The sequence below is a fragment of the Salvia hispanica genome, chromosome 3 (genome assembly GCF_029641045.1).
Source record: "Salvia hispanica isolate PSC_SH4W2 chromosome 3, Shi_PSC_v1, whole genome shotgun sequence".
Classification (NCBI taxonomy): domain Eukaryota; kingdom Viridiplantae; phylum Streptophyta; class Magnoliopsida; order Lamiales; family Lamiaceae; genus Salvia; species Salvia hispanica.
In genome coordinates this window covers 1231405-1253279 of record NC_142694.1, presented here as the reverse complement: position 1 = coordinate 1253279, position 21875 = coordinate 1231405, and the positions used below count along the sequence as shown (strand labels likewise).

At 36.5% G+C, this 21875-nt stretch overlaps 7 protein-coding genes across 7 annotated transcripts; 6 read left to right on the top strand and 1 right to left on the bottom strand.

Moving 5' to 3' along the window:
- Positions 1-1071: 1071 nt before the first annotated feature.
- LOC125214338 (F-box protein CPR1-like) lies at positions 1072-2085 on the top strand. Its single transcript, XM_048115327.2, has one exon. It carries the CDS (start codon positions 1072-1074, stop codon positions 2083-2085), a length of 1014 nt encoding a protein of 337 aa, XP_047971284.2.
- A 1576-nt stretch (positions 2086-3661) lies between these two features.
- Positions 3662-6107, top strand: LOC148929870 (F-box/kelch-repeat protein At3g23880-like). The gene is made up of 4 exons (XM_089068596.1): positions 3662-4624; positions 5271-5589; positions 5790-5965; positions 6078-6107. Exons 1-4 carry the CDS (start codon positions 3662-3664, stop codon positions 6105-6107), a joined length of 1488 nt encoding a protein of 495 aa, XP_088924722.1.
- Positions 6108-7064: 957 nt separating this feature from the next.
- On the top strand, positions 7065-8145 carry LOC148929869 (F-box/kelch-repeat protein At3g23880-like). Its single transcript, XM_089066873.1, has one exon. It carries the CDS (start codon positions 7065-7067, stop codon positions 8049-8051), a length of 987 nt encoding a protein of 328 aa, XP_088922999.1. The 3' UTR covers positions 8052-8145.
- A 2332-nt stretch (positions 8146-10477) lies between these two features.
- Positions 10478-11579, top strand: LOC148929868 (F-box/kelch-repeat protein At3g23880-like). The gene has a single exon (XM_089066317.1). It carries the CDS (start codon positions 10503-10505, stop codon positions 11487-11489), a length of 987 nt encoding a protein of 328 aa, XP_088922443.1. The 5' UTR covers positions 10478-10502; the 3' UTR covers positions 11490-11579.
- Positions 11580-11834: 255 nt separating this feature from the next.
- On the bottom strand, positions 11835-14584 carry LOC148929867 (salviol synthase-like). The gene is made up of 2 exons (XM_089067720.1): positions 13658-14584; positions 11835-12618 (listed from the first exon to the last, which is right to left on the bottom strand). Exons 1-2 carry the CDS (start codon positions 14546-14548, stop codon positions 12001-12003), a joined length of 1509 nt encoding a protein of 502 aa, XP_088923846.1. The 5' UTR covers positions 14549-14584; the 3' UTR covers positions 11835-12000.
- Positions 14585-17343: 2759 nt separating this feature from the next.
- On the top strand, positions 17344-18742 carry LOC148929866 (salt stress-induced hydrophobic peptide ESI3-like). The gene is made up of 2 exons (XM_089069347.1): positions 17344-17519; positions 18286-18742. Exons 1-2 carry the CDS (start codon positions 17439-17441, stop codon positions 18367-18369), a joined length of 165 nt encoding a protein of 54 aa, XP_088925473.1. The 5' UTR covers positions 17344-17438; the 3' UTR covers positions 18370-18742.
- A 1100-nt stretch (positions 18743-19842) lies between these two features.
- LOC148929865 (UPF0481 protein At3g47200-like) lies at positions 19843-21871 on the top strand. The gene is made up of 2 exons (XM_089068585.1): positions 19843-20315; positions 21154-21871. Exons 1-2 carry the CDS (start codon positions 19843-19845, stop codon positions 21869-21871), a joined length of 1191 nt encoding a protein of 396 aa, XP_088924711.1.
- The last annotated feature ends 4 nt before the right edge of the window (positions 21872-21875 follow it).

Here is a 21875-nt window from a genome sequence, read left to right as displayed (position 1 = left end):
TTCGGCCTCTCATCGGAACCCGTATCAGTCGCAGCCGACGACGCCGGCGCCTTCCCCCTCCCGCTCCTAGAAGGCGGCTCGGTGGGCGTTTCTTCCACCTCGAAGTCCTCCGCGCTCAGTGTCGCGGCCTGAGATTCTTGGTCGCCTGGGGTTGATCCGGGGGTGTCGAACTGGGGCCGATACACATCGTCGGCTGGAAAGGGCATTCTGCCGGCAGAGTTGAAGTACGGAGAAAGTCTCCGCGCCGGAGGAGTCTGCAAAGGAGACGGACCCCCGTATGGAAGTTGGCCGGGAGGAGAACCCATCGCCAACAACGACTGCATCCACTGCTCGTTTGCTTCATCCGTGTTGGGAATTTGTGAACTCGACTCTTTCCCCTTACCCTTATCCTTACCCGATCGGGAACTTTTCTTCCAAAAGCTCATAATTTTGATGAAAATTGAAGATTGGGAGAAGAGATTGAAAATGGAGAGAATGAAGATTGTGGGTGATGAATGGAGGAAGTGGAGGAAATATTTATAGGGATGGAATGTAAAATAGCCGTTGGGTTCAAAAAAAAAAAAAAAAAATTTTAATTATCGCCGATTATCGCCGAGCGTCGCCACAGTGGCCGGCGATCGCTCGGCGATAATCCGGCGTTAGAACGCCACTCGGCGAAGCAACGGCAACATTATCGCCGAATTATCGCCGACTTCGCCACAATGGCCGGCGATAATTCGGCGATAACCGGCGATTTATCGCCGAGAATTCGCCACCTCCATTGGGAATGCTCTTAGGGTTTAGGAGCAACCAACCGTCCGGTGAAATCACTCTTGAGCTTAAGGTGCATTTCGAAATCATGTTTGGTTTGGTTTCATTTAATTTCATATTTCATATATAAGTATTTCGGATTTGGTTTGGTATTCATATTTAATTTTTAAGTGATTTGATTTAAAATTTTAATACATTTTTGTAGTATAATCTAATTTCATGTTTAACTATTCCAATGAAATTGAATCATATGTAACCTTTATCGATTCATATGTAGCATTTGTAGAATTGAACCTAATTGAGAATTTGAATAGCAAACAGATGATGGATACTCACCATCTTCCCGGCGATATCGTGGAAGAAATTCTGTCGAGACTTCCGGTGAAATCGCTTCTGAGATTCAAGTGCGTTTCGAAATCGTGTCGCTCTTTAATTCGTAGCGACAGATTCATCAAAAGGCATCTCGAAAAATCAAAAAGCGGGCGAAGATTAGAGTGTTGGGAAGTCATCTTCGGCAATTTCAAAAGCCCTAATTTGAAGCGATGCTCTCTGCTCTCCTACTTGGATGATCCGTCTGTGACTCCTCTTCTCATCGACGATCCGATCACCAATCATCTCACCGTAGATAGTCAGATCATAGGTCATTCCAATGGCCTGCTTTGTATTTTCAACAAACCAAACTCATTCTTCTTGTGGAACCCAGCCACTAGATTCTCACTCCAATTACCCAAACCAGACGCTGATTATGTCATAAAATGCGGATTCGGTTGGGATGGGGATCGTGATGCGTACAAGGTGTTTGCTGTTTTCTCTAAAATGAATGGGAATGGGATCAAAAGAATAGGTAGCATTTACAATAGCAAGACGAATTCATGGAAAGCACTAGAGCGCGAGCACGAGCACGGGAGCCTTGATTTGTTTAAATGGTTTGGGGTGTGTGTGGAGGGGACAATCCACTGGACTGTGAGCATGGAATATATTGAGACGTTCGACTTGAAGAGTGAGGTGTTCGGGAGGATAGAGTTTCCGGGTGGTGTAACCAATCCGGGGATCCTATTGGATGACGGTATAAAGGGGCGTCTGAGCTTGGTGTGCGATGATAATGATAATGCAGTGAGGACGGTTTGGGAGATGGAGATGTATGGGGTGGAGGAGTCTTGGGTGGTAGTGTCGTCGTGTCTTATTAATCGTGGTGTGCAGGAATCGACTCACATGGCGTGGACGATTCAGAAGGGTAAGCTGACGTGTTCTCCACGAGTCAACATTGTCGATTGCGATTATAAACGTTTGTACATTGAGAGTTTGGTGCAACCAGTTTACGACAACGATGCTTGAACAATATGGTTAGAAAGTTGGAGTGCATTCTTCATTTGTTAGTTAGTATTTTATGAGTTTTGTTTTGTTTAGCCAACAATCTTTGATTAGAGATGGTTTTAGATGCATGAACCGGATAGACATTTAATTTGAATTTGATATGGTATGATTTTTGAATTTGATTTATTTTTGTTGATAGATATCTTTAATTATGATTTAGTTTCATTAGTTTGGAATTGATTTTGATTTATTTTCGTGTTGTCATGAGATATCTTTGGAGCAAATTGCATAATCAATTAACACTACAGATGGTTAAAGTCTGATCCATCCATACTTTCAAAAACTGAATTATTATAAAGAATCAACTTTACAATGTTGGCAATTACTTAAACTACATAATTTTTGTTTTGTTTTGTTTAACTGCAAATCTCTGATTAGTTATATGATTAGATTCTTTTTTTGTTTAGCCAATTACATATATATTACCAGGATTGTGATCAATTGAGATTTTTTATGCTAATTGAGAAATGAAATGCAATATTAACCACTCATTTTTATTAAATGAGTGGTCCAGATTTTTCCACATGGAAAATATCTTTAGATTAATTAATTATAAAAGGACAGAATGGTAATATCATAGTAAATTTTATTCAATAAATATTTTTTTTAATTTTTAATTTTAATTTTTTATTAATTTTTTTAAAAATATTTTAAATTATTTTATAATTTTTATTAATTTTTTTAAATTTTTTTTAAAAATTTTAAAAAAAAAATTTTAATTTTTTTAAATTTTTTTTTCATTTTTTTTTTTAAATTTTTATTTTTCAACTACATATACAATTCATGTCAACTACACACATATAATGTCAACTATGTATACAATCCATGTCAACCACACACACAATTCATGTCAACTACACACATAATGTCAACTATGTGTATAATCCATGTCAACTACATATACAATTCATGTTAACTACACAATATAATGTCAACTACATGTACAATTCATGTCAAATAGTATTTATTGAATAAAGTTGTTGACATTTGATGTGTAGTTGACATGAATTGTACATATAGTTGAAAAAAAAAATTAAAAAAAATAATAACAAATAAAACGAAAAAAAAAATTAAAAAAATATAAAAAATTAATAAAATTACAATTATGCCCCTCTATTGACATAAACTACATGCCGTTGACATTTCACAAATATTCTGGATGGGTGGCCCATATTGCATCTCATTTCTCAATTTAGCTAAATAATCTCAACCTAACAAGACCCTATATTACCATGTATACTTTTTTAATCAATGTTTGATTCTCTTAAATGTGTAATCTCCAGCGATATGGTAGAATCAAGAAATAGAAATTGAAATTATCCTCCCATTATTTGATCTCTTCTCCTCAAATTAAATAAATATTAATAGTGATTATCTCTTATTAAAATAATGCATGCCACATTATAAAATTGAAAATAGAGATAGACACTTTAAAATATTTATAATATTTTTTAATATAAGTACTAATTTTTTTCTAAACGACATCATAAAATCATCAAATAAGTATACGTTAGGCAGCAAACTACCTCCTCCGCAGATGAGGACTCTCCATCTTCCCGACGAACTCGTGGCTGAAATACTGTCGAGACTTCCGGTGAAATCGCTGTTGAGATTCAGGTGCGTTTCGAAATCATGGCGCCGTTTAATTGGTAGCAAACAATTCATCAAAAACCATCTCGATATATCACGATGCCGCCCAAATTTTGAGGGTTGGCAAATCATCTTTCTCTCCCTTTCAGAAAACCCTAATTTCGAATTCAAGCAATGCTCCCTGAGCTCCTACTGGTATGATGATCCATCTGTTAATCCTCTCCCCATCGACGATCCGATCAACGATCATCTCACCGTTAGTAGTGAGATCATAGGCCATTCCAATGGGCTGCTTTGCATTTATAATAAACCGATGTCTCTCCTTTTGTGGAACCCCGCCACTAGAATCTCGGTCCAATTGCCCGAACTAGACTGCTGCAGTCGTATCATAAAATGCGGGATAGGTTGGGATGGGGAGAGTGATGTGTGCAAGTTATTTGCTGTTTTTTCTATGAAGAATAAGAGCAAAATAATAGGTAGCATTTACAGCAGCGAGACGAATTCATGGAAAGCGATAGAGGAGTACGGGAGCGTTGATTTGAATAACTGGATTGGAGAGTTTGTGTGTGGGAGGTTGCATTGGATTGTGGGGAGTGGATGGATTGAGACGTTCGACTTGAAGAGCGAGGTGTTTGGGAGGATAGAGCTTCCGGAGATTGTGGATGGATGGTTTCCGACGGTAGATTTGGAATCCGAGATACAGGAGTGTCTGATCTTGGTGTACTGTGATGTGAAGTGTGATTATGCAGTGAGAAGAATTTGGGAGATGAAGAAATATGGGGTGGATGATTCATGGGTGTCGATTCGTCTTCGTGTTCCTCGTCTGAACGAACCGGAATCAACTTACCTCGATCGTGGTCCAGCGGGTTGCTACGTTGAGAGTTTGGTGCCACCAGTTTCTGACAACCATGCTTGAACTAATTAGCAGTTTTATGCATTCTCTGTTTAGTTTTATGATCTAATTTCATGTTTAAGTCTTTAGGATTTGGTTTGATTTTCATATTTAATAAAACTAGTTTAGAAACATCAAAAGAGTTGGAACCTTGTCAATATTACCACATGTTGATTTAGTTTTGTATTATAATGTCGAATATTTAATTATTTTTGTGTGATTTAAATCTATCAATAATAAGTGCGACTGTTATCAAATACATATGGCATTGCTAAGAAATTCGTGGCTTAAGACTCCTCTAATTATTTTAATTAACTGTTAAATTTTTGATGATGTGAACACGAATTTCTTACTGCTCTATTTATTTTTATTTAAGGTGTAAATAATAATTATCTATTAGTATTAAAATCATGCGGCGCGACATTATAAAATTTTAATGTTGGTGAAATTTTTGAAAATTAATTAATACACTTATACACATAGTGAGAGGGAGTCTTGAAAGTTGTTCATACGTACGTTTATGTATGTCTTTGGCCACAACCTAGTTAATATATGAATAAATCATGTTACTACAAATATCCAAATAGAGATTGAGTTTTAAAATTTGGATAAAATCTTTATTTATAACTCTCGTTTCTACCCTAATTCTCACATTATAATGAAGAGAGTTTGCAGTATGATGAAGAAAGTTTGCGGTATGATGAAGAAAGAGTTGTATCTACCGCAAGAAATATGGAGGGAGATTCTTGTGAGACTTCTGATTAGAAGCATGCCGGAGACGTTCAAATGTGTTTGTAAATTATGGCGCAATCTGATACAATCGCATGCTCCAAAACTATGCATGGATTTTGCTCATCAAGACAAGATGGGGTACGCAGTCTGCGATGAGGCTTGTGAGCCTCTTGTCCGATTCGCCTTGCCACCTCCTCACGATCAATATGCAACTCTTAATTACCACCGTGTTATAATTGATTCAACTAATGGTTTGCTTTGGTTATGGGACGGATTGGATAATCATCCTAATAATCTTTTCATAGTCAATCCAATGACTTGTGAATATGTCGAGCTTCCTCCCCAGTCTACACACATAGATGCCTATTTGGATTTGTAGTAAGCAAGTTAAGCTGGCAATATAAGATTTTATGTGTAAATCGATCTAGGTCTTGTGACTTATATACTTTAGGAGGAGGAGGAGTAGGGTTGTGGAGAAGTATTCCGGCGGCCGCAACAACTAGGATACCTGATATCAATTCTAGTTCCCTTCTTGATTATATTTTATATTATAACGGAAATCTTCACTGGCTTGCAACTGATTTTGAGGATAAGTTCGTGGTTTATTGCTTTGATCTCGAAACTGAGGTATTTACCAGTTTTTCTCTTCCGCCTCGTGGCCGTGGATATTCCATTGGTATGTATGGCACGCAACATCTATGTGTTTTGGATGATGGGCTATGGTTATGCGATTTAGCAGATTATCATCGCGTTGTTATTAGGAAGATGAACAAATATCAAGATTCAAATTCTTGGATAATAGAATATACCTTTGGCCAAACACCATGTACCCATGACCCAGAAGCTCTTTATATTGTTTTCCCGCTCAAAGTTTTCGCCAATGGTAACTTATTGGTCTGCATTAATGGACGACTGCTTATCTACTCAAAAACCACTCAAGTTATGGTTCGATATGGTTTTCTTGAGCGATCTTATTATAGAAATTTGCGAAACACAATTATGTATACCCCAAGTTTTCTTTCGCTCAAAACCATGGGAATTAAGGATGTTCAGTCGTTAGTTCTTTACTAGGCTAGACATATATTCATATAGTATTATTTTGTACGTTTAGTAATGTTAGTATTTTTGTTGTTACAATTAATATACTTTGTGGTGTAACGTACCTTTCTAGTTGAGTCCTTGATACACAAATTTAATACAAGAAATTCTGCAAAAAGTTTCATGTAATTTTTAAACCCAACAATCATCCTAAATGAAACAGAAATAATGAAATTGGAATCATTCCGAATAATAAGAATTCAATTTCAGCAATAAAAACTCCATAAATATATTTTAATTTTCTTTGTTTAAGCATTTTAGGTTTTGAGAAAATCGTATTCAAATTACACTAATATTCTTTAAGATCAGTGCATTTTGATTTATAATAACTTGGAAATTTTTATTAATTTATGGTAATATTGTATTTATTGTATTAAACAAGTCGTAACCTCAAACCCCCATTAATTTTTAAGAAAGATTTTAGACAACCTCATAATCAATAACACTCCTACAAAGCGTTTATAAAACCCTCATTATTTGGTGTCTTGTCCTCAAAGTAAATAAATATTGATACTACTAATATTTTCCTTTTATAAAAATAATGTATTAGTATAAAATTTTAAAATAAAGAGAGCAAATTCTAAATCAAAAATAAGTTAGGAGCAAACCGCCGCCGCCGCCGCCGCAGATGGAGACTTATCTTCCCGAGGAAATCGTGATGGAAATACTATTGAGACTTCCGGTGAAATCGCTCCTGAAATTCAGGTGCGTTTCGAAATCATGGCGCCGTTTAATTAGTAGCAAACACTTCATCAAAAACCATCTCGAGATATCAAGCCGCTGCCCAAATTTTGAGCCTCGTCAAGTCATCTTTCTCTCCCTTGATTCCGAATTCAAACGATGCTCCCTGCGCTCCTACTGGGATGATCCATCTGTTAATCCTCTCCCCATCTGCGATCCGATCAACGATCATCTCACCGCTAGTAGTGAGATCATAGGCCATTCGCATGGGCTGGTTTGCATTTATAATAAACCGATGTCTCTCTTTTTGTGGAACCCCGCCACTAGAATCTCCGTCCAATTGCCCGAACTAGACTGTTGCGATAGTATCATAAAATGCGGGATGGGTTGGGATGGGGAGAGTGATGCGCACAAGGTGTTTGCTGTTTTGTCTATGAAGAATGATGAGAGCAAAATGATGGGTGGCATTTACAGCAGCGAGACGAATTCGTGGAAAGCGATAGAGGAGTACGGGAGTGTTGATTTGAATGATTGGATTGGGGTGTTTGCGTGTGGGAGGATGCATTGGGTTTTGAGAAGTGGATGGATTGAGACGTTCGACTTGAAGAGCGAGGTGTTTGGGAGGATAGAGCTTCCGGAGATTGACGATGGATTGGTTCCGGAGTTGGATGTGGGTTCCAACATATGGGGTTCCCTGGGATTAATTTACTGGGATGTGAACTGGGATTATGTAATGAGAAGATTTTGGGAGATGAGGGAATATGGGGTGGTTGATTCATGGGTGTCTCATCGTCTTCCTCATGTGGAGCAATGGACTAACATGGCTTGGGGTATTAAAAATGGAGAGATAGAGTTTTCTTCACGTGACAACATTGTTGATTGTTATCATTCATTTTCCTACATTGAGAGTTTGGTGCCACCAGTTTGGGAGTAATTCTAGGTTTGTTTACTTAGTTTTATAGCTTTATGCATGTTCGGGCAAGAATTTATGATATGATTTTGGTTTATTTAGGTTGGTAATAGTACAAGATATCTTTATGATTTAATTTCAAGATTAGTTTAATTATTAGGATTTGGTTTTGCATTCATATTTAACTTTTAAGTTATTAGGGTTTGTTTTGATTTGATTTAATTTAATTTTGTTTTCTTTTTGTTGGTATGAAATATCTTTATGATCTAATTTAGTTTAGTTTGATTTTCATATTTAATTTTACTAGTTTAGGATTTGATGGAGTTGGGAATATTTAGTTGTTATCTCTTGCATGATTTGTGGTATCTAATTAAAAGTTGATAATAATTTGGCATAAATTGTAAAGGATTATTGGGCGATTAACTAATATCCCAAACTGACTAGATTTCTAATTTGGCTACTAAAATTCTTTTATTAAAGATGGTTTTGATTTATCTCATACTATACTTATTTAATCATGATTCGACTCTCTTAATATAGAAAAACAATCGACAAAGAAAACCCGAAACAGAACTTGTAATTTTGCTCCACTGAAGCACGAGCTTCGTCGATCATGTCAAGTGCAAAGGCCTCCTAATAACATGAACATACTCAGATCTACAACTTTCGAAGCTAAATCAGACATAATCACACCTTCAATCAACATAAACATACTCAGATCTACTCAATCATACTGCAAACGACCAGATCTAAACATCCTAAAACTTCCATTTCAGAAATCCTTAGCAATCAAACAAAAATCGTAAACAACTACTCAGATTTAACAGATCTCCTATAGTAAACCTACTTGATCAAAATATACTCATAAATTAGTCGCATAGGTAAATAAGCAAGATCATGCATGAAGAAACTAAACACACTGAGTAAAACTGAATTCATAACTTCATAAGCTTATTAAAAATATTCAAGTCACCAAGCAACAAATAACCAAAAGCAAAATGTAGCAACAAACAACATAAAAGAAAGATTGTATCTTCGCTCCTTCTCTGATCCCTAGGGTACCGTCCTCTCGAAATGTCATTCCTGCCCTTGGCTTTTTGGGTGAGGTCTTTAGCTCCATCTTCTATGTGGGAAACTCCTGCTGGCTCCGTTTGATTCTGACTTGATCAACTTGGCATTGCATTTTTGACTTCATTCCTTGATCCGTTCGTCCGCCCAACTAATCCATTCATTCTCTGAATATGGCGGAATTCACACACACCTGGCTCACATTTGCACGTCAGACTACAGAATTTGGTGAATTTTTATCATAGAACATATGCATGAAACGAGCTTTATCAGGGTACAAGCAAAGCAATGCAGATCATACCTTATTCTTCAAGAAGCAAGAGGAGAAGATTACTTGTCTAATCATATACGTTGACGATATGATTATTGCAGGCGATGATGAGGAAGAGATTAAGAAGATGAGGATGAATCTATTTCATGAATTTGAAATGAAGGATTTGGGTCATCCAAAGGGATCTTTTTGAGGTGAAGAAATATATCTTAGATATCATAGCAGAAACATGCTTACTAGAATGCAAGCCTGCAGACACACCGATAATGCTCAATCATGGATTAAAGATTGTAGATGGAGCAGAGTTAGCATACCGAAGTCAATATCAGCGGTTAGTTGGTAAGCTTATCTTTCTCTCTCACACCAGACCGAATATTGCATATGCAGTGGGGATCATGAGACAGTTTATGCACCGACCCCAAATTGATCACATGGAAGCTGCTGCGATCAGAATTGTTAGATACTTGAAAGGGACAGTTGGGCATGGAGTAATGTTCGCGAAAAATGGACATCTCGAGATACATAGATACACGGATGCAGATTGGGCAGGTAACCCAGTAGACTGAAATCGACATCAAAGTATTTCACGTTCTTGTCGGTAACTTGGTAACGTGGAAAAGTAAGAAGCAAAAAGTGGTTGCATTGTCTAGTGCAGAAACTGAATTTCATAGTATCAAAAGTGGTCTGACAGAAATCCTATGGCTAAGGAGAGTAATGAATGTGATCAACTTCCCACCAGGAAAAAGTCTGTGATAACAAAGCCGCCATAAGTGTATTTTGATTTATAATAACTTGGAAAATTTTATTAATTTATGGCAATATTATGTGTATGGTATTAAACAAGTCGTAACCTCATTTTCGTTAGATATCTTTTAAACTTTGTAGCAAAATACAAACCCCCATTAATTTTTAAGAAAGATTTAATTTTAGACAACCTCTTAATCAATAAAAAATTAAAAATCCTACAAAGCGTTTATAAAACTCTCATTATTTGGTGTCTTGTCCTCAAAGTAAATAAATATTAATACTACTAATATTTTCCTTTTATAAAAATAATGTATTAGTATAAAATTTTATAATAAAGAGAGAAAATTCTTGATCAAAAATAAGTTAGGAGCAAACCACCGCCGCCGCAGATGAAGACTCTCTATCTTCCCGACGAAATCGTGATAGAAATACTATCGAGACTTCCGGTGAAATCGCTGTTGAAATTCAGGTGCGTTTCGAAATCATGGCGCCGTTTAATTGGTAGCAAACAATTCATCATAAACCATCTCGAGATATCAAGCCGAAATATTGAGCGTTGTCAAGTCATCTTTCTCTCCCTTGATTCCGAATTCAAGCGATGCTCTTTGCAATCCTACGAGGATGATCCATCTGTTAATCCTCTCCCCATCGACGATCCGATCAACGGCCATCTCACCGATAGTAGTGAGGTAGTAGGCTATTCGCATGGGCTGGTTTGCATTTATAATAAACCGATGTCTCTCCTTTTGTGGAACCCCGCCACTAGAATCTCAGTCCAATTGCCGGAGCTAGACTGCTGCGATGGTATCATAAAATGCGGGGTAGGTTGGGATGGGGAAAGTGATGCGCACAAGGTGTTTGCTGTTTTGTCTATGAAGAATGATGCGAGCAAAATGATGGGTGGCATTTACAGCAGCGAGACGAATTCGTGGAAAGCGATAGAGGAGTACGGGAGTGTTGATTTGAATGATTGGATTGGGGAGTTTGTGTGTGGGAAGATGCATTGGGTTGTGGGGAGTAGATGGATTGAGACGTTCCACTTGAAGAGCGAGGTGTTTGGGAGGATAGAGCTTCCGGAGATTGTGGATGGATTGTTTCCGACGGTAGAGTTGGATTCCGAGATACAGGGATGCCTGAGCTTGTTGTACTGTGATATGAAGTGTGATTATGCAATGAGAAGACTTTGGGAGATGAAGAAATATGGGTTCAATGATTCATGGGTGTCGTATAGTCTTCCTCAGAAGGAACCGGAATCAACTTACGTGGCTTGGGGGATTGAAAATGGAGAGGTGGAGCTTTCTTCACGTCACAACATTGTTGATTGTTATCAATCAGTTTCCTATATTGAGAGTTTGGTGCCACCAGTTTGGGAGTAGATTCTTAGATTATTTAGGTTGGGTAGTATATCTTTATCAGTTAATTTCAAGATTAGTTTAAGTATTAGGATTTGGTTTGGTATTCATATTTAACTGTTAAGTTATTAGGGTTTGATTTGATTTAATTTAATTTTGTTTTCTTTTTGTGGTATGAAATATCTTTATGATCTAATTTAGTTTAGTTGGATTTTCATATTTAATTTTACTAGTTTAGGATTTGATGGAGTTGCGCATATTTAGTTATCTCTGCATGATTTGGTTTATCTAATTAAAAGTTGATAGTAATTTGGCATAAATTAATAAGGATTATTGGGCGATTAACTAATATCCCAAACTATGACTAGATTTCTAATTTGGCTACTAACATTCTTTTATTAGAGATGGTTTTGATTTATCTCATACTATACTTATTTAATCATGATTCGACTCTCTTAATATAGAAAAACTATCGATAAAGAAAACCCGAAACAGAACTTGTTATTTTCCTCGACTGAAGCACGAGCTTTGTCGATCATGTCAAGTGCAAAGGCCTCCTAATAACAGGAATCACATTAAGACTGTGTTTCCTCCGAGCTGAAAGCCCCGAGCTCTCCATCATATCCAATTCTTGTGGCTCCTTTCCGTGAGGCAGAATCCAATCGAAATGGTACAGTAGCATCGCTAATTCTAGTTCCACGTTCGCGATCCCAAACCCGACTCCCGGGCAAATCCTTCTGCCCGCGCCAAAAGGGATGTACTCCAACACACTCCCGTTGAAATCAACACTCTTTTCAAGAAACCTCTCTGGCTTAAAAGTTTCTGCATCCTCCCAATGCTCGGGGTCTCTTCCAATGGCCCACGCGTTCACCAGGACCCATGTTTTGGCCGGAATTTGGTATTTCCCAATCACGCAGGTCTCTCTGCTTTGCCTCGGGAGCAGGAGAGGCCCGGGGGTGTGCAGACGGAGAGTTTCTTTGATGATTAATTTGAGGTAGTTTAGCTCATCAAAGCGGCTTTCGTCTACATAGTTTTGGCCATCGAAAACGCCTCTCACCTCGTCTTGTGCCTTGTTCAAAACCCTTGGGTTCTTGAGCATTTCTGCCATTGCCCAATCCACAGTTTTGGTTGATGACTCAATTCCAACACCATCCTGTTTAGTTTCCCAATGTAATGAGTGGTTTTAAGTTGCAAAAAAAGTTATGCACATATATGACATTTAATGATTCATTTTCAAATCTTATTATCAGAATTTTACCAAATTTTGTGACTTAAATGGCTAGCAATCCTTAATAAAGTGGAGTACTTCATCCATCGACATGTAATTGTTTTTTTTTCTATTTTAGTCCGTCCACAAAAATTAGTGACACACCGTTTCATTTTCTTATTCTATCTCCTCATCTATCATCTCTCCAATTAATCCACCTCCAACTAACAATACTATAATCAATTTTTAAAATTTACATATATGGTCACTAACATGATTAGTACTACCTGCGTCTCACAATAAGAGTCACATTTTGCCATTTTGATTTGTCCTACAATAAGAGTCACATTTCTTTTACCGCAAATGGTAAGCAGGCCCCACATCCACCAACCTATTCAACTCATATTCTTTATTATAAAATAAAACTAATCTATATAAGTGGGACTTATAATCCACTAGCTTATTCAACTAATTTTTCTTTACATTTTTAAAAACTCGTGCTCATACCAAATGTTACTCTTATTGTGGAATGAAGATAATAGAAGTAGTAATTTTTGCCCTCATCTATTTTTTTCAAATTTCAAACTAAAATTCATGTCGCTTATTAGTTAGTACTACTACCATTATTATTGGTAGTAAATGACAAAAATATACGACTAATTAATAAATCCATCAACATATCCAAATTGGGACTATAATTAATACTCCCTCCGTTTCCACAAAGATTGTCCCACTTTGACTGGACACAGGTTTTAAGAAATGTAATGAAATGTGATTTGAAAAAGTTAGTGGAATTTGAGGCCTACTTTTATATATTAATTTTATAATAAAATGTGAGTAGGAATGAATTAGTGGAATATGGGGTCTACTACCAAAAATGGTAAAAAGTGAAATGGGACAAAACTTTGTGGGACGGGCCAAAATGGAAAAATGGGACAATCTTTGTGGGACGGAGGGAGGAGTAAATTCACAATGGAAAACTAACCATCAAAACAGCTTTGATGTTATCAGTTGTTAACGGAATCTCAAGCGATCCATCGCCTTGTAAATTTAGCAGAACACCAAGGAAATCACCTTCATCACCGCCGCCGCCATCTCGCTCTCGCCGCCGCCTATCTTCAATAATGCTCCCCGTTATCCTATCCAGCCGGCGGTGATGCTCCTCGATCTTCCTCTTCAATCCGCTGAACAGCCGCAGGAATTTCAACGAAGGAAAAACATCAACAACATTGAAGAAAGTGAAGAAATCGTGCGCTTCCTCGATCATATCTCTCAGTTCCGCCACCTCTCCCCTCTTTCCCCCAAACGCCGCCGCGATCATCACGTTCAGGTTCGCGGTCCCCACCATTTCCGTTAGATTGATCGCCGAATTCTCGCGGAGAGCAATCGATCTGCAGAGATCGGAGACCTCCGCCTCGCGGATCGGGCGGAACGACTGCACGCGCCGCGCCGTGAGGAGGCGGAGCGTGCAGATCTTGCGGAGCTGGCGCCAGTAGTCGCCGTAGGGGGAGAAGGCGATGTCGGTGTTGCCGTAGCAGTTGATCTCGGTGGCGAGGAGGGAGGGGCGGGAGGCGAAGACGACGTCGTTTGTTTTGAAGATTTGCTTGGCGGTTTCCGGGGAGGAGACGACGACGGCGTCGATTTCGCCGAGCTTTAGGTGCATCAAGGGGCCGTGTTTGTTGGCCAGGTTCGCGAGGGTTTGGTGGGTCGGGGCGGAGCCCGCGAGGAGATGCAAGTTGCCTATGATGGGCAACTTGCGGGGGCCCGGAGGGAGATTCGTGTTTGACTTGCTCATTCTGAATAGCACGAACACGGACACGAATACGAACATGAAGGTGGAAATAAGAAGGACGATGGAGGATGTAATGAAGTCCATTTTTGTGCTAGCTACAAATTGTAAAAGGGATTTAGAGTTTTGGAATTGGGTGCATTTTGATTCTTGAATTGGGTCTTTTATAGATATTTGAAATTCTATTAACTAAGTATACTTTCTTTACGCATTCAAAATTCTACTCCATCCGTCCCGGTTAAGATGACACATTGTTTAGCCGACACGAGATTTTAGGAGTTATTGGTTAAAGTATTTAATTGGAGAGAGAGAAGGTGGGTGTAAGTATTAAAGTAGAAAGATAAAGAAAGATGGATATTTTAATAGCAGTGAGAAAAAGTGATTGAGTATATTAATTGGAGAGAGAAAGTTACTAAAAAAGAAAATGTGTCATCTTAATTGGGATAAACTAAAAAGAAAAACGTGTCATCTTAGGCGGGACGGAGGAAGTAGTAATTTAATTTTGACTTTTACTCTTTTCTCTACTTATAAAAATAATTAAATTATTACAAATGAAACAACTTTACATAAAAATTGTGTTATTCCTAAAAAGTAGATATAGGACATATGGAATAAGTTCTTGTTGAGAATGAAACTAATATATTACTCCCTCCGTTTCGAGGTAGTGGAGGCGTTTCTTTTTAATTAATAATTTTTTAAAAATTATGTTAAGTGAGTTAAATAAAGGAAGATTAAAATGACAAGAGATGTGTGGACTTTAATTAGAAAAGGAAAATAATTCTATTACTATGAAATAGATGGAGTATTAAATAATACTCCTAGTAATATCTCACATCGATCAAAAGATAGAACCGGATTATTTCCTCTCCTTCACCATTAATTGATTTAAAAACGGAACTCTATAAACTTACATCATATTAATAGGTCTAACTCAGCGGCGGATCTAGTATTTTCCATTTGGAAAATGCGATATTAAAGCCAAATTATGGAGGTACAATTGTACCCCTCATAATTCTTATTGGTTCCGTCACATATCGCCTAATGGAGTAGAACAAAGTAAATTTCACGTCTTTCCACTTAATTTCATCAAATGAATGTATTGTATTTCAATTTAATCTTAATTACAGCATTAATTAGGGTTGACTATATTCCATAGCAGTATATAGTACTCCCTTCGTCCCACATTTGGAGTCACTTATTGTTATGGCTCGGGTTTTAAGAAAGAATTGAAGTGTGTAATAAATGAAGTGAGATGGTGGAGTGTGTAATAAATGAAGTGAGATGGTAGAGTTGGTTGAAAGTGGGGGTCCCTTTTGACTTTTGATTTTTGTTTTGATTTATTTTAATGTAGATAATGGCATTTTTATGTAATTTTGATGAATAATGGAGTAAAATTGTATGATCAAATATGGAAAATTTTAAAAGTGACTCTTAAATTGGGACGAACTTTTATGGCTAAAAGTGACTCTTAATCTGGGACGGATGGAGTAATATTCTCTCAGTTCTTAAAACACATTATAGCCTATCTCTTTCTGCCCCTAACGTTAGTGAAGGTTAGGTAAGGACTAAGAATGTAGCCATGCATGTAGGTGAGTAGAAAATAGGCGTGTTATATTTAATGATAAATTTAGTTAACTGTTTCGATCATTATATAAATAAAGAGTTGATTAGATTCTAATTCTTTTTTGTAATTGATTAATTCTTATAAGTAAATGATTTGATATATGAAGTGATAGAAAAAACTACAACGAAGAAAATATTATATTTTGAGTTTTAATTAATATAAAGGTTTGTGTCCTTTTTTTTTTTGCTGGACTTAGTAGTATTCTCTACGTTCTATATAGCATTGGTCGTTTTTTTCTTGGCACAAATGTTAATAAATATATGATGAACGGAAAAATAAATTCACTTTTATAATAAGAAAATATACTGAATTGTGCATGCTTAATTAATCTTCGTGTGTCTTGATATAATATGGGTAAAATATATGGAATTATTGATGGAATAGTGTATATAAACGATGTTTAACATTTAGGGCGTGTTCGATAAGTTAGTAATACCAAGATATAGAATTATATATGGATATTTCTAATTGTTTAATATCATAGTTAAGCTTAACTCAAAAAGCCCAATATAACACAAGAGTCCTATCTAATCTTACTAAAATTATAATTTTAACCATATTTATGTAACTCACCAATTTGTAAAGTTAAGCCATGTTATCAAATAATACTACATAAATTTAGATAATTTATGTTCTATCAAACAACAACGAAAAAAAATCATATCTTTATATATCTTGACGTGGAGCTCGTATTTCTTATCTCATTTTACATATCTTTTCATATCTCATCTTTTTTTTCAAACGAGTGCAAGGTATATAGTTATCAACGGTGAAAATATAATCAATGTTTAATAGCATTCTATACATAGGATATTAAACATCGTTTACATTTTACATAGCACAAATAAAACGCGTGTCATATATATAGCAACGCTGGATCAATAGATTCGATTTTCACATTTACTAGTACTAATTAATTTAATTAATTATAAGGCATAGGTTTGCATCATATATAACACAAATAAAAATTAGTAATGCAAAATAAAAAAGGAGAAATTGGCATGATAGAATTCTTGTTTCTCACACAAAATTTTCCAATTTAAATATTGGCATCCATCGGCTAACAAAATTGCTCCTACTACCTAACAAATATATCACCAAAAGAGTTAATTAATTAATTTAATAGAAGTTGGTAATGTGAAGTGTAAGTATAGCCACCTGGATTTCGACGTGTTCCGATTTGAACGCATTAGCTCTCAACTTATTGACACCTCTCTTTTATGTTATTTATTTGTTATTCTTTTTGTGGCTAGTTTTATTCATTGTTTTTCTTCCCATCCAAATTCACCTCTTTTCACAAGAGAAATAAAATTGTTCATTTGATTTTGTGAAAGGAAAAAAGAAGAAAAATTGATGGGTTCGGAGACGTTTCTCGAAGTGATTCTGGCAATATTTCTGCCGCCGGTTGGGGTCTTCCTCAGATACGGCCTCGGAGTATTTCTCTCATCTTCACTTTTGCATGAATAAAATTAAAAAATGATGATTTTGTATATATGATATGAATCTTATACAATAATTTTGATGATGTTCTTGAGTTATTTAATACTATCTCCGTTCCATAGTAATAGAGGTATATCATTTTATGCACTCAGTTTCTATAAAATAATTATAAATAGTTAAGATGGAGAAAAATTAAAGTAAGAGAAAGAATAATATAGAGAAGAGTCTTATCTATAATATTATCTCTCTTACTTTACTTTTTATCCACTTTAACTATTTATAATTATTTTTTATCCACTTTAACTATTTATAATTATTTTTTCAAAACGAGTATGCAAAATAAAATGTCTTTATTACTATGGAACTACTATGGAACGGAGGGAATATTTATTATAGTCTTGTGTTTATAGAAAAATTTGAATGTCGTAATCGATATAATTTTATTCAAATTATACCCGTATAAAAATCTATTACTATGATTTTTGGTGTTAATTTTAAAATTAGTGAAATTAAACTAAATTTGATCAAAATTCATAATTTTCGGTAAAAATTTCAAAATACAAATATTTTGTTGACATCCATTCCGGCTCTCCCCCAAATTTATTTTTAGCTTTTTTTCTTATTTTTTTCTATTTTGATGGTTAAATTTAAATGGTAATTTTTCATTCTATTAGTATATTATGCTCAATTGCATGAAATTGCAATTACAACACACTTACGAATTCATTATACCGAACGAGTTCATGTTTTATTTTTGCAGATAGAATTTTGGATCGATCTATTATTAACGATCTTGGGGTACTTACCGGGGATACTATACGCTATATACGTGATAGTCATATAGATCCCGATCCTGATGCCGATGCCGAATGGGTCTCGTTCTGTACATAATGATTTTCGAAGGCTCTGTGCAATTGAAGTTCATAATCGAATGTTCATCTCTTCCATGCATGACTTTTCTAGCTGCAATAGAAAAAAAATGTTTAATAAAATAATGCCTAATTAGATGTTTAATCATTTGGCCATATTTATGTAGAGTATAGTACAATGTGATTCTCAATATTCAAAGCTTTTATTGTGATTCACATTTAAGTTCAGGCTAGCCATGTATTAGTATTTCTTTAGCTATTTGTATTTTATGTATTGTATACTTCTCTACTCGCAATGATGTGTAGTTCCAAATTTGCATTTATTTGATCAATTTTGGGTGTGATTAAGCTCACATTAGTATTATTTTTATTTTATCTATTTAATTTCATTGCAATACTTTAAAAATTATTGTTATTTTATATAAATTTAAATTTTGATTTAGTTATTTTTCCAATCACTTCAAAAAAATTACTGAAAGTTATTATTGGCGTTACTAATTTTATAAATAATACTAGCTGTAAATATTGAAGTTTGAATTTTTTTATTTTTCCAATCACTTCAATGATAAATTGAATTTGGATTTTTTGGTTATTTGAAAAATTAATGATAGAATAATGATTTTTAAGATATAAAACTAGTAACCAATGCATTTGCTTTCGCCATTAGTACATGGTCGTTTGCCCTTTGGCATTAGTAAAGGGAGGAAATACTCAGATAACACAACAAGAACCGCCATGAATTAGTCTTCACGAGATAATTATAGTTAAACTATGATTAAAATTAGTAATACTCCCTCTGTCCCATTAGAAATGCAACGTTTTTCTTTTTGGGTTGCCCCACTAAAAATGAAACGTTTCCTAAAATGGAAACATCACTCTCTCTACTTTTCCCTCTCTCTTACTTTACTTTCTCTTCATTAACTCACAAAACAACACTTGCATAAAATCCTGTGCCAGAAACCAAATGTTTCATATTTATTGGGACGGAGGGAGTATATACTAGTAGATTTTAGTATTATTTAAAACTAAACCGATAAGAGACTTTAATTAATGAACCTTGCGATTTGCTCAAGGCATGATTCATGACTTCACAGGAATTTTTTGCTCCCAAATATTACTATTGTTTTCTTCTTACAAAAGTTATATACTCTGTATATAGTAACGTGACGGAGGGAGTATTAGATAATAATATTTCAATTTTTCTTGATTATTAGGTCTTGTATGTGTCTGAATTGGCAATTGGTCACATCTTTTCTGATAATAATAATTTAAACTTGCAACGTGTTACCAACTAAGTTACATTTCACTGTGACACTGAATTGCTTTAGTTGACTTAGCTTAATTGAAGTTTCTATATTTAATCATTGGCTTACCAATTTCATTCTATTCACAGCATCATCACCAAAATTAAAAAATATCAGAAAATACAGAAATTCCCAATTCCATTAATGGAGCTAGCAAATCACCAAGATGACTACAGCCCTAAGGTAGCTTCCATCGGCCCCAACTTCCACGGTAGACCGGAGCTCTCTCCGCTCCAGAAATTCAAGCCCACCGCGCTCAACCTGCTCATCGCCGGCGGCACAGAGAGCATCCATTCCTACCACGCCGGAATTCTGCAAATCAAAGACGAAATCCGAGAATTCTACGACGAACGATCGATTGAGAAGTTCTCCGACGACGAGCTCGCCGAAATGATGCTTCTCGACGCTGCCTTGATTGTAACATACATGGAGATCTCCGCACAGCCGCCGTTAGATTATGATAAGGTTTCGAGAGTGAAGGAGCATCTCGGGATGTGGACGGTGGCGATTTTGCCACGTGACTTGTTTTTGCTTCGGAATCAGATTCCGTTTTCCGCCGTCGAGGTTTTGATCGGTATCCGATATGGGCTTGGGAAAGACACACAATTTCTTGACCGGTAGTGTGTTAAATAATGGTTATGGAGATTTTTTGGTGATATTAAAAATCTATTTTGTTTTGTTAAAATAAGTACTCCCTCCCACAAAGATTGTCTCATTTTTATATTTTCGTTCGTCCCATAAAATTTGTCTCATTTCACCTTTTACCATTTTTGGTAGTGGACCTCATATTCCACTAACTCATTCCTACTCACACTTTATTATAAAACTAATATCTAAATGTAGGACTCACGTTCCACTAACTTTTTCAACTCACTTTTCATTACATTTCTTAAAATCCGTGTCGGGTCAAAGTGGGACTATCTTTATGGGACGGAGGGAGCATAATATTTTTCTTATTTTACTACCTCCGTCCACGAAAATTTGTCTCATTTTTCCATTTCCATCCGTCCCCCAAAATTTGTCTCATTTCACTTTTACCATTTTTGGTAGTGGACCCCATATTCCACTAACTCATTCATACTCACATTTTATTATATAACTAATATATAAAAGGAGGACTCACAATCCACTAACTTTTTCAACTCACTTTCCATTACATTTCTTAAAACCCGTGCCCGGTCAAATCGGGACGAATTTTTGTGGACGGAGGTAGTAATAAATAACAATATTACATCTAACAACGTTGTTTTGTATACAAACGTGACAATTGAGGAAAAAAAAACAGAACTTCACTAATTTCAAAAAAAAATTATATGAACAGAGTTTGATCAAACTTCATGATTTAAATTACCATTATTCCATTTTTTTAAGCGTAAATGCAAGTCGGGGACACGAAACAGGATTGAAGCCCGAGATTTACTAACAAGTTGCGTATTGTTTCAAAAAAATTGACAGATTCCTTACTACGATACTCCACCGGGAGAATCGCCGCCGAGATAAAGAAGCATCGTTGCCGGCGCCGGTGCCTCAGCACCTCCTCGAAGCCTTACACAGGAAAATCGTATCCGGCAGCATTCCAAAGGCGAATCAGGGTTCAATCGAGACGAGGAAGCCGATCCATTCATTTCGAACGGCGACAGATCTCAAGGCGAAGGGCGTCACCTTCAACCCTAGCCCTACCGAATCCTTGAAAGACGTCAGCGTCACATGCTACTTCTTCTACGCCAGAATCCACCTCCCGGTGTGGGCCGTCTCCACCCACACGAAGGTGCTGCTGAAAAACCTCGTCGCCTACGAGCTGTGCCCCAGCAGCCCAGCGGAAATGGAGGTGACGTCGTACATCAACTTGATGAAGTCGCTCATCGATGGGGCTGAAGACGTAAAGGAGCTGCGCGAGAGGAGAGTCTTGTGCAACATGCTCAGCTGCGACGAAGAGGCCGCCGCCGTCTTCACTGGAATCGACACTCACGGGGTGGATAACCCGAGGCTTTACGGAGACGTGAAAGAGCAGATCGACGCACATTGCGATTTGAGAGTGAATACTTGGATGGCTGAGCTGCTCCACAGCTATCTCCGGTCTCCGTGGACTATTACTGCGTTCGTTGCTGCCACCGTGCTGCTTGGGATTTCAGCAGCTCAGCTCTACTTCGCTGCATATCCACCTCCGAATTGATCGG

Coding starts and splice junctions, on each gene's coding strand:
- LOC125214338 (XM_048115327.2), top strand. CDS start 1,072: ATGATGGATACTCACCATCTTCCCGGCGATATCGTGGAAGAAATTCTG.
- LOC148929870 (XM_089068596.1), top strand. CDS start 3,662: ATGAGGACTCTCCATCTTCCCGACGAACTCGTGGCTGAAATACTGTCG. Junction 5,590..5,789: donor TATAATTGATTCAACTAATG/GTTTGCTTTGGT, acceptor TATATACTTTAG/GAGGAGGAGGAGTAGGGTTG. Junction 5,966..6,077: donor GCTTTGATCTCGAAACTGAG/GTATTTACCAGT, acceptor GCGATTTAGCAG/ATTATCATCGCGTTGTTATT.
- LOC148929869 (XM_089066873.1), top strand. CDS start 7,065: ATGGAGACTTATCTTCCCGAGGAAATCGTGATGGAAATACTATTGAGA.
- LOC148929868 (XM_089066317.1), top strand. CDS start 10,503: ATGAAGACTCTCTATCTTCCCGACGAAATCGTGATAGAAATACTATCG.
- LOC148929867 (XM_089067720.1), bottom strand. CDS start 14,548: ATGGACTTCATTACATCCTCCATCGTCCTTCTTATTTCCACCTTCATG. Junction 12,619..13,657: donor ACATCAAAGCTGTTTTGATG/GTTAGTTTTCCA, acceptor GAAACTAAACAG/GATGGTGTTGGAATTGAGTC.
- LOC148929866 (XM_089069347.1), top strand. CDS start 17,439: ATGGGTTCGGAGACGTTTCTCGAAGTGATTCTGGCAATATTTCTGCCG. Junction 17,520..18,285: donor TCCTCAGATACGGCCTCGGA/GTATTTCTCTCA, acceptor TTATTTTTGCAG/ATAGAATTTTGGATCGATCT.
- LOC148929865 (XM_089068585.1), top strand. CDS start 19,843: ATGGAGCTAGCAAATCACCAAGATGACTACAGCCCTAAGGTAGCTTCC. Junction 20,316..21,153: donor GACACACAATTTCTTGACCG/GTAGTGTGTTAA, acceptor AAAAATTGACAG/ATTCCTTACTACGATACTCC.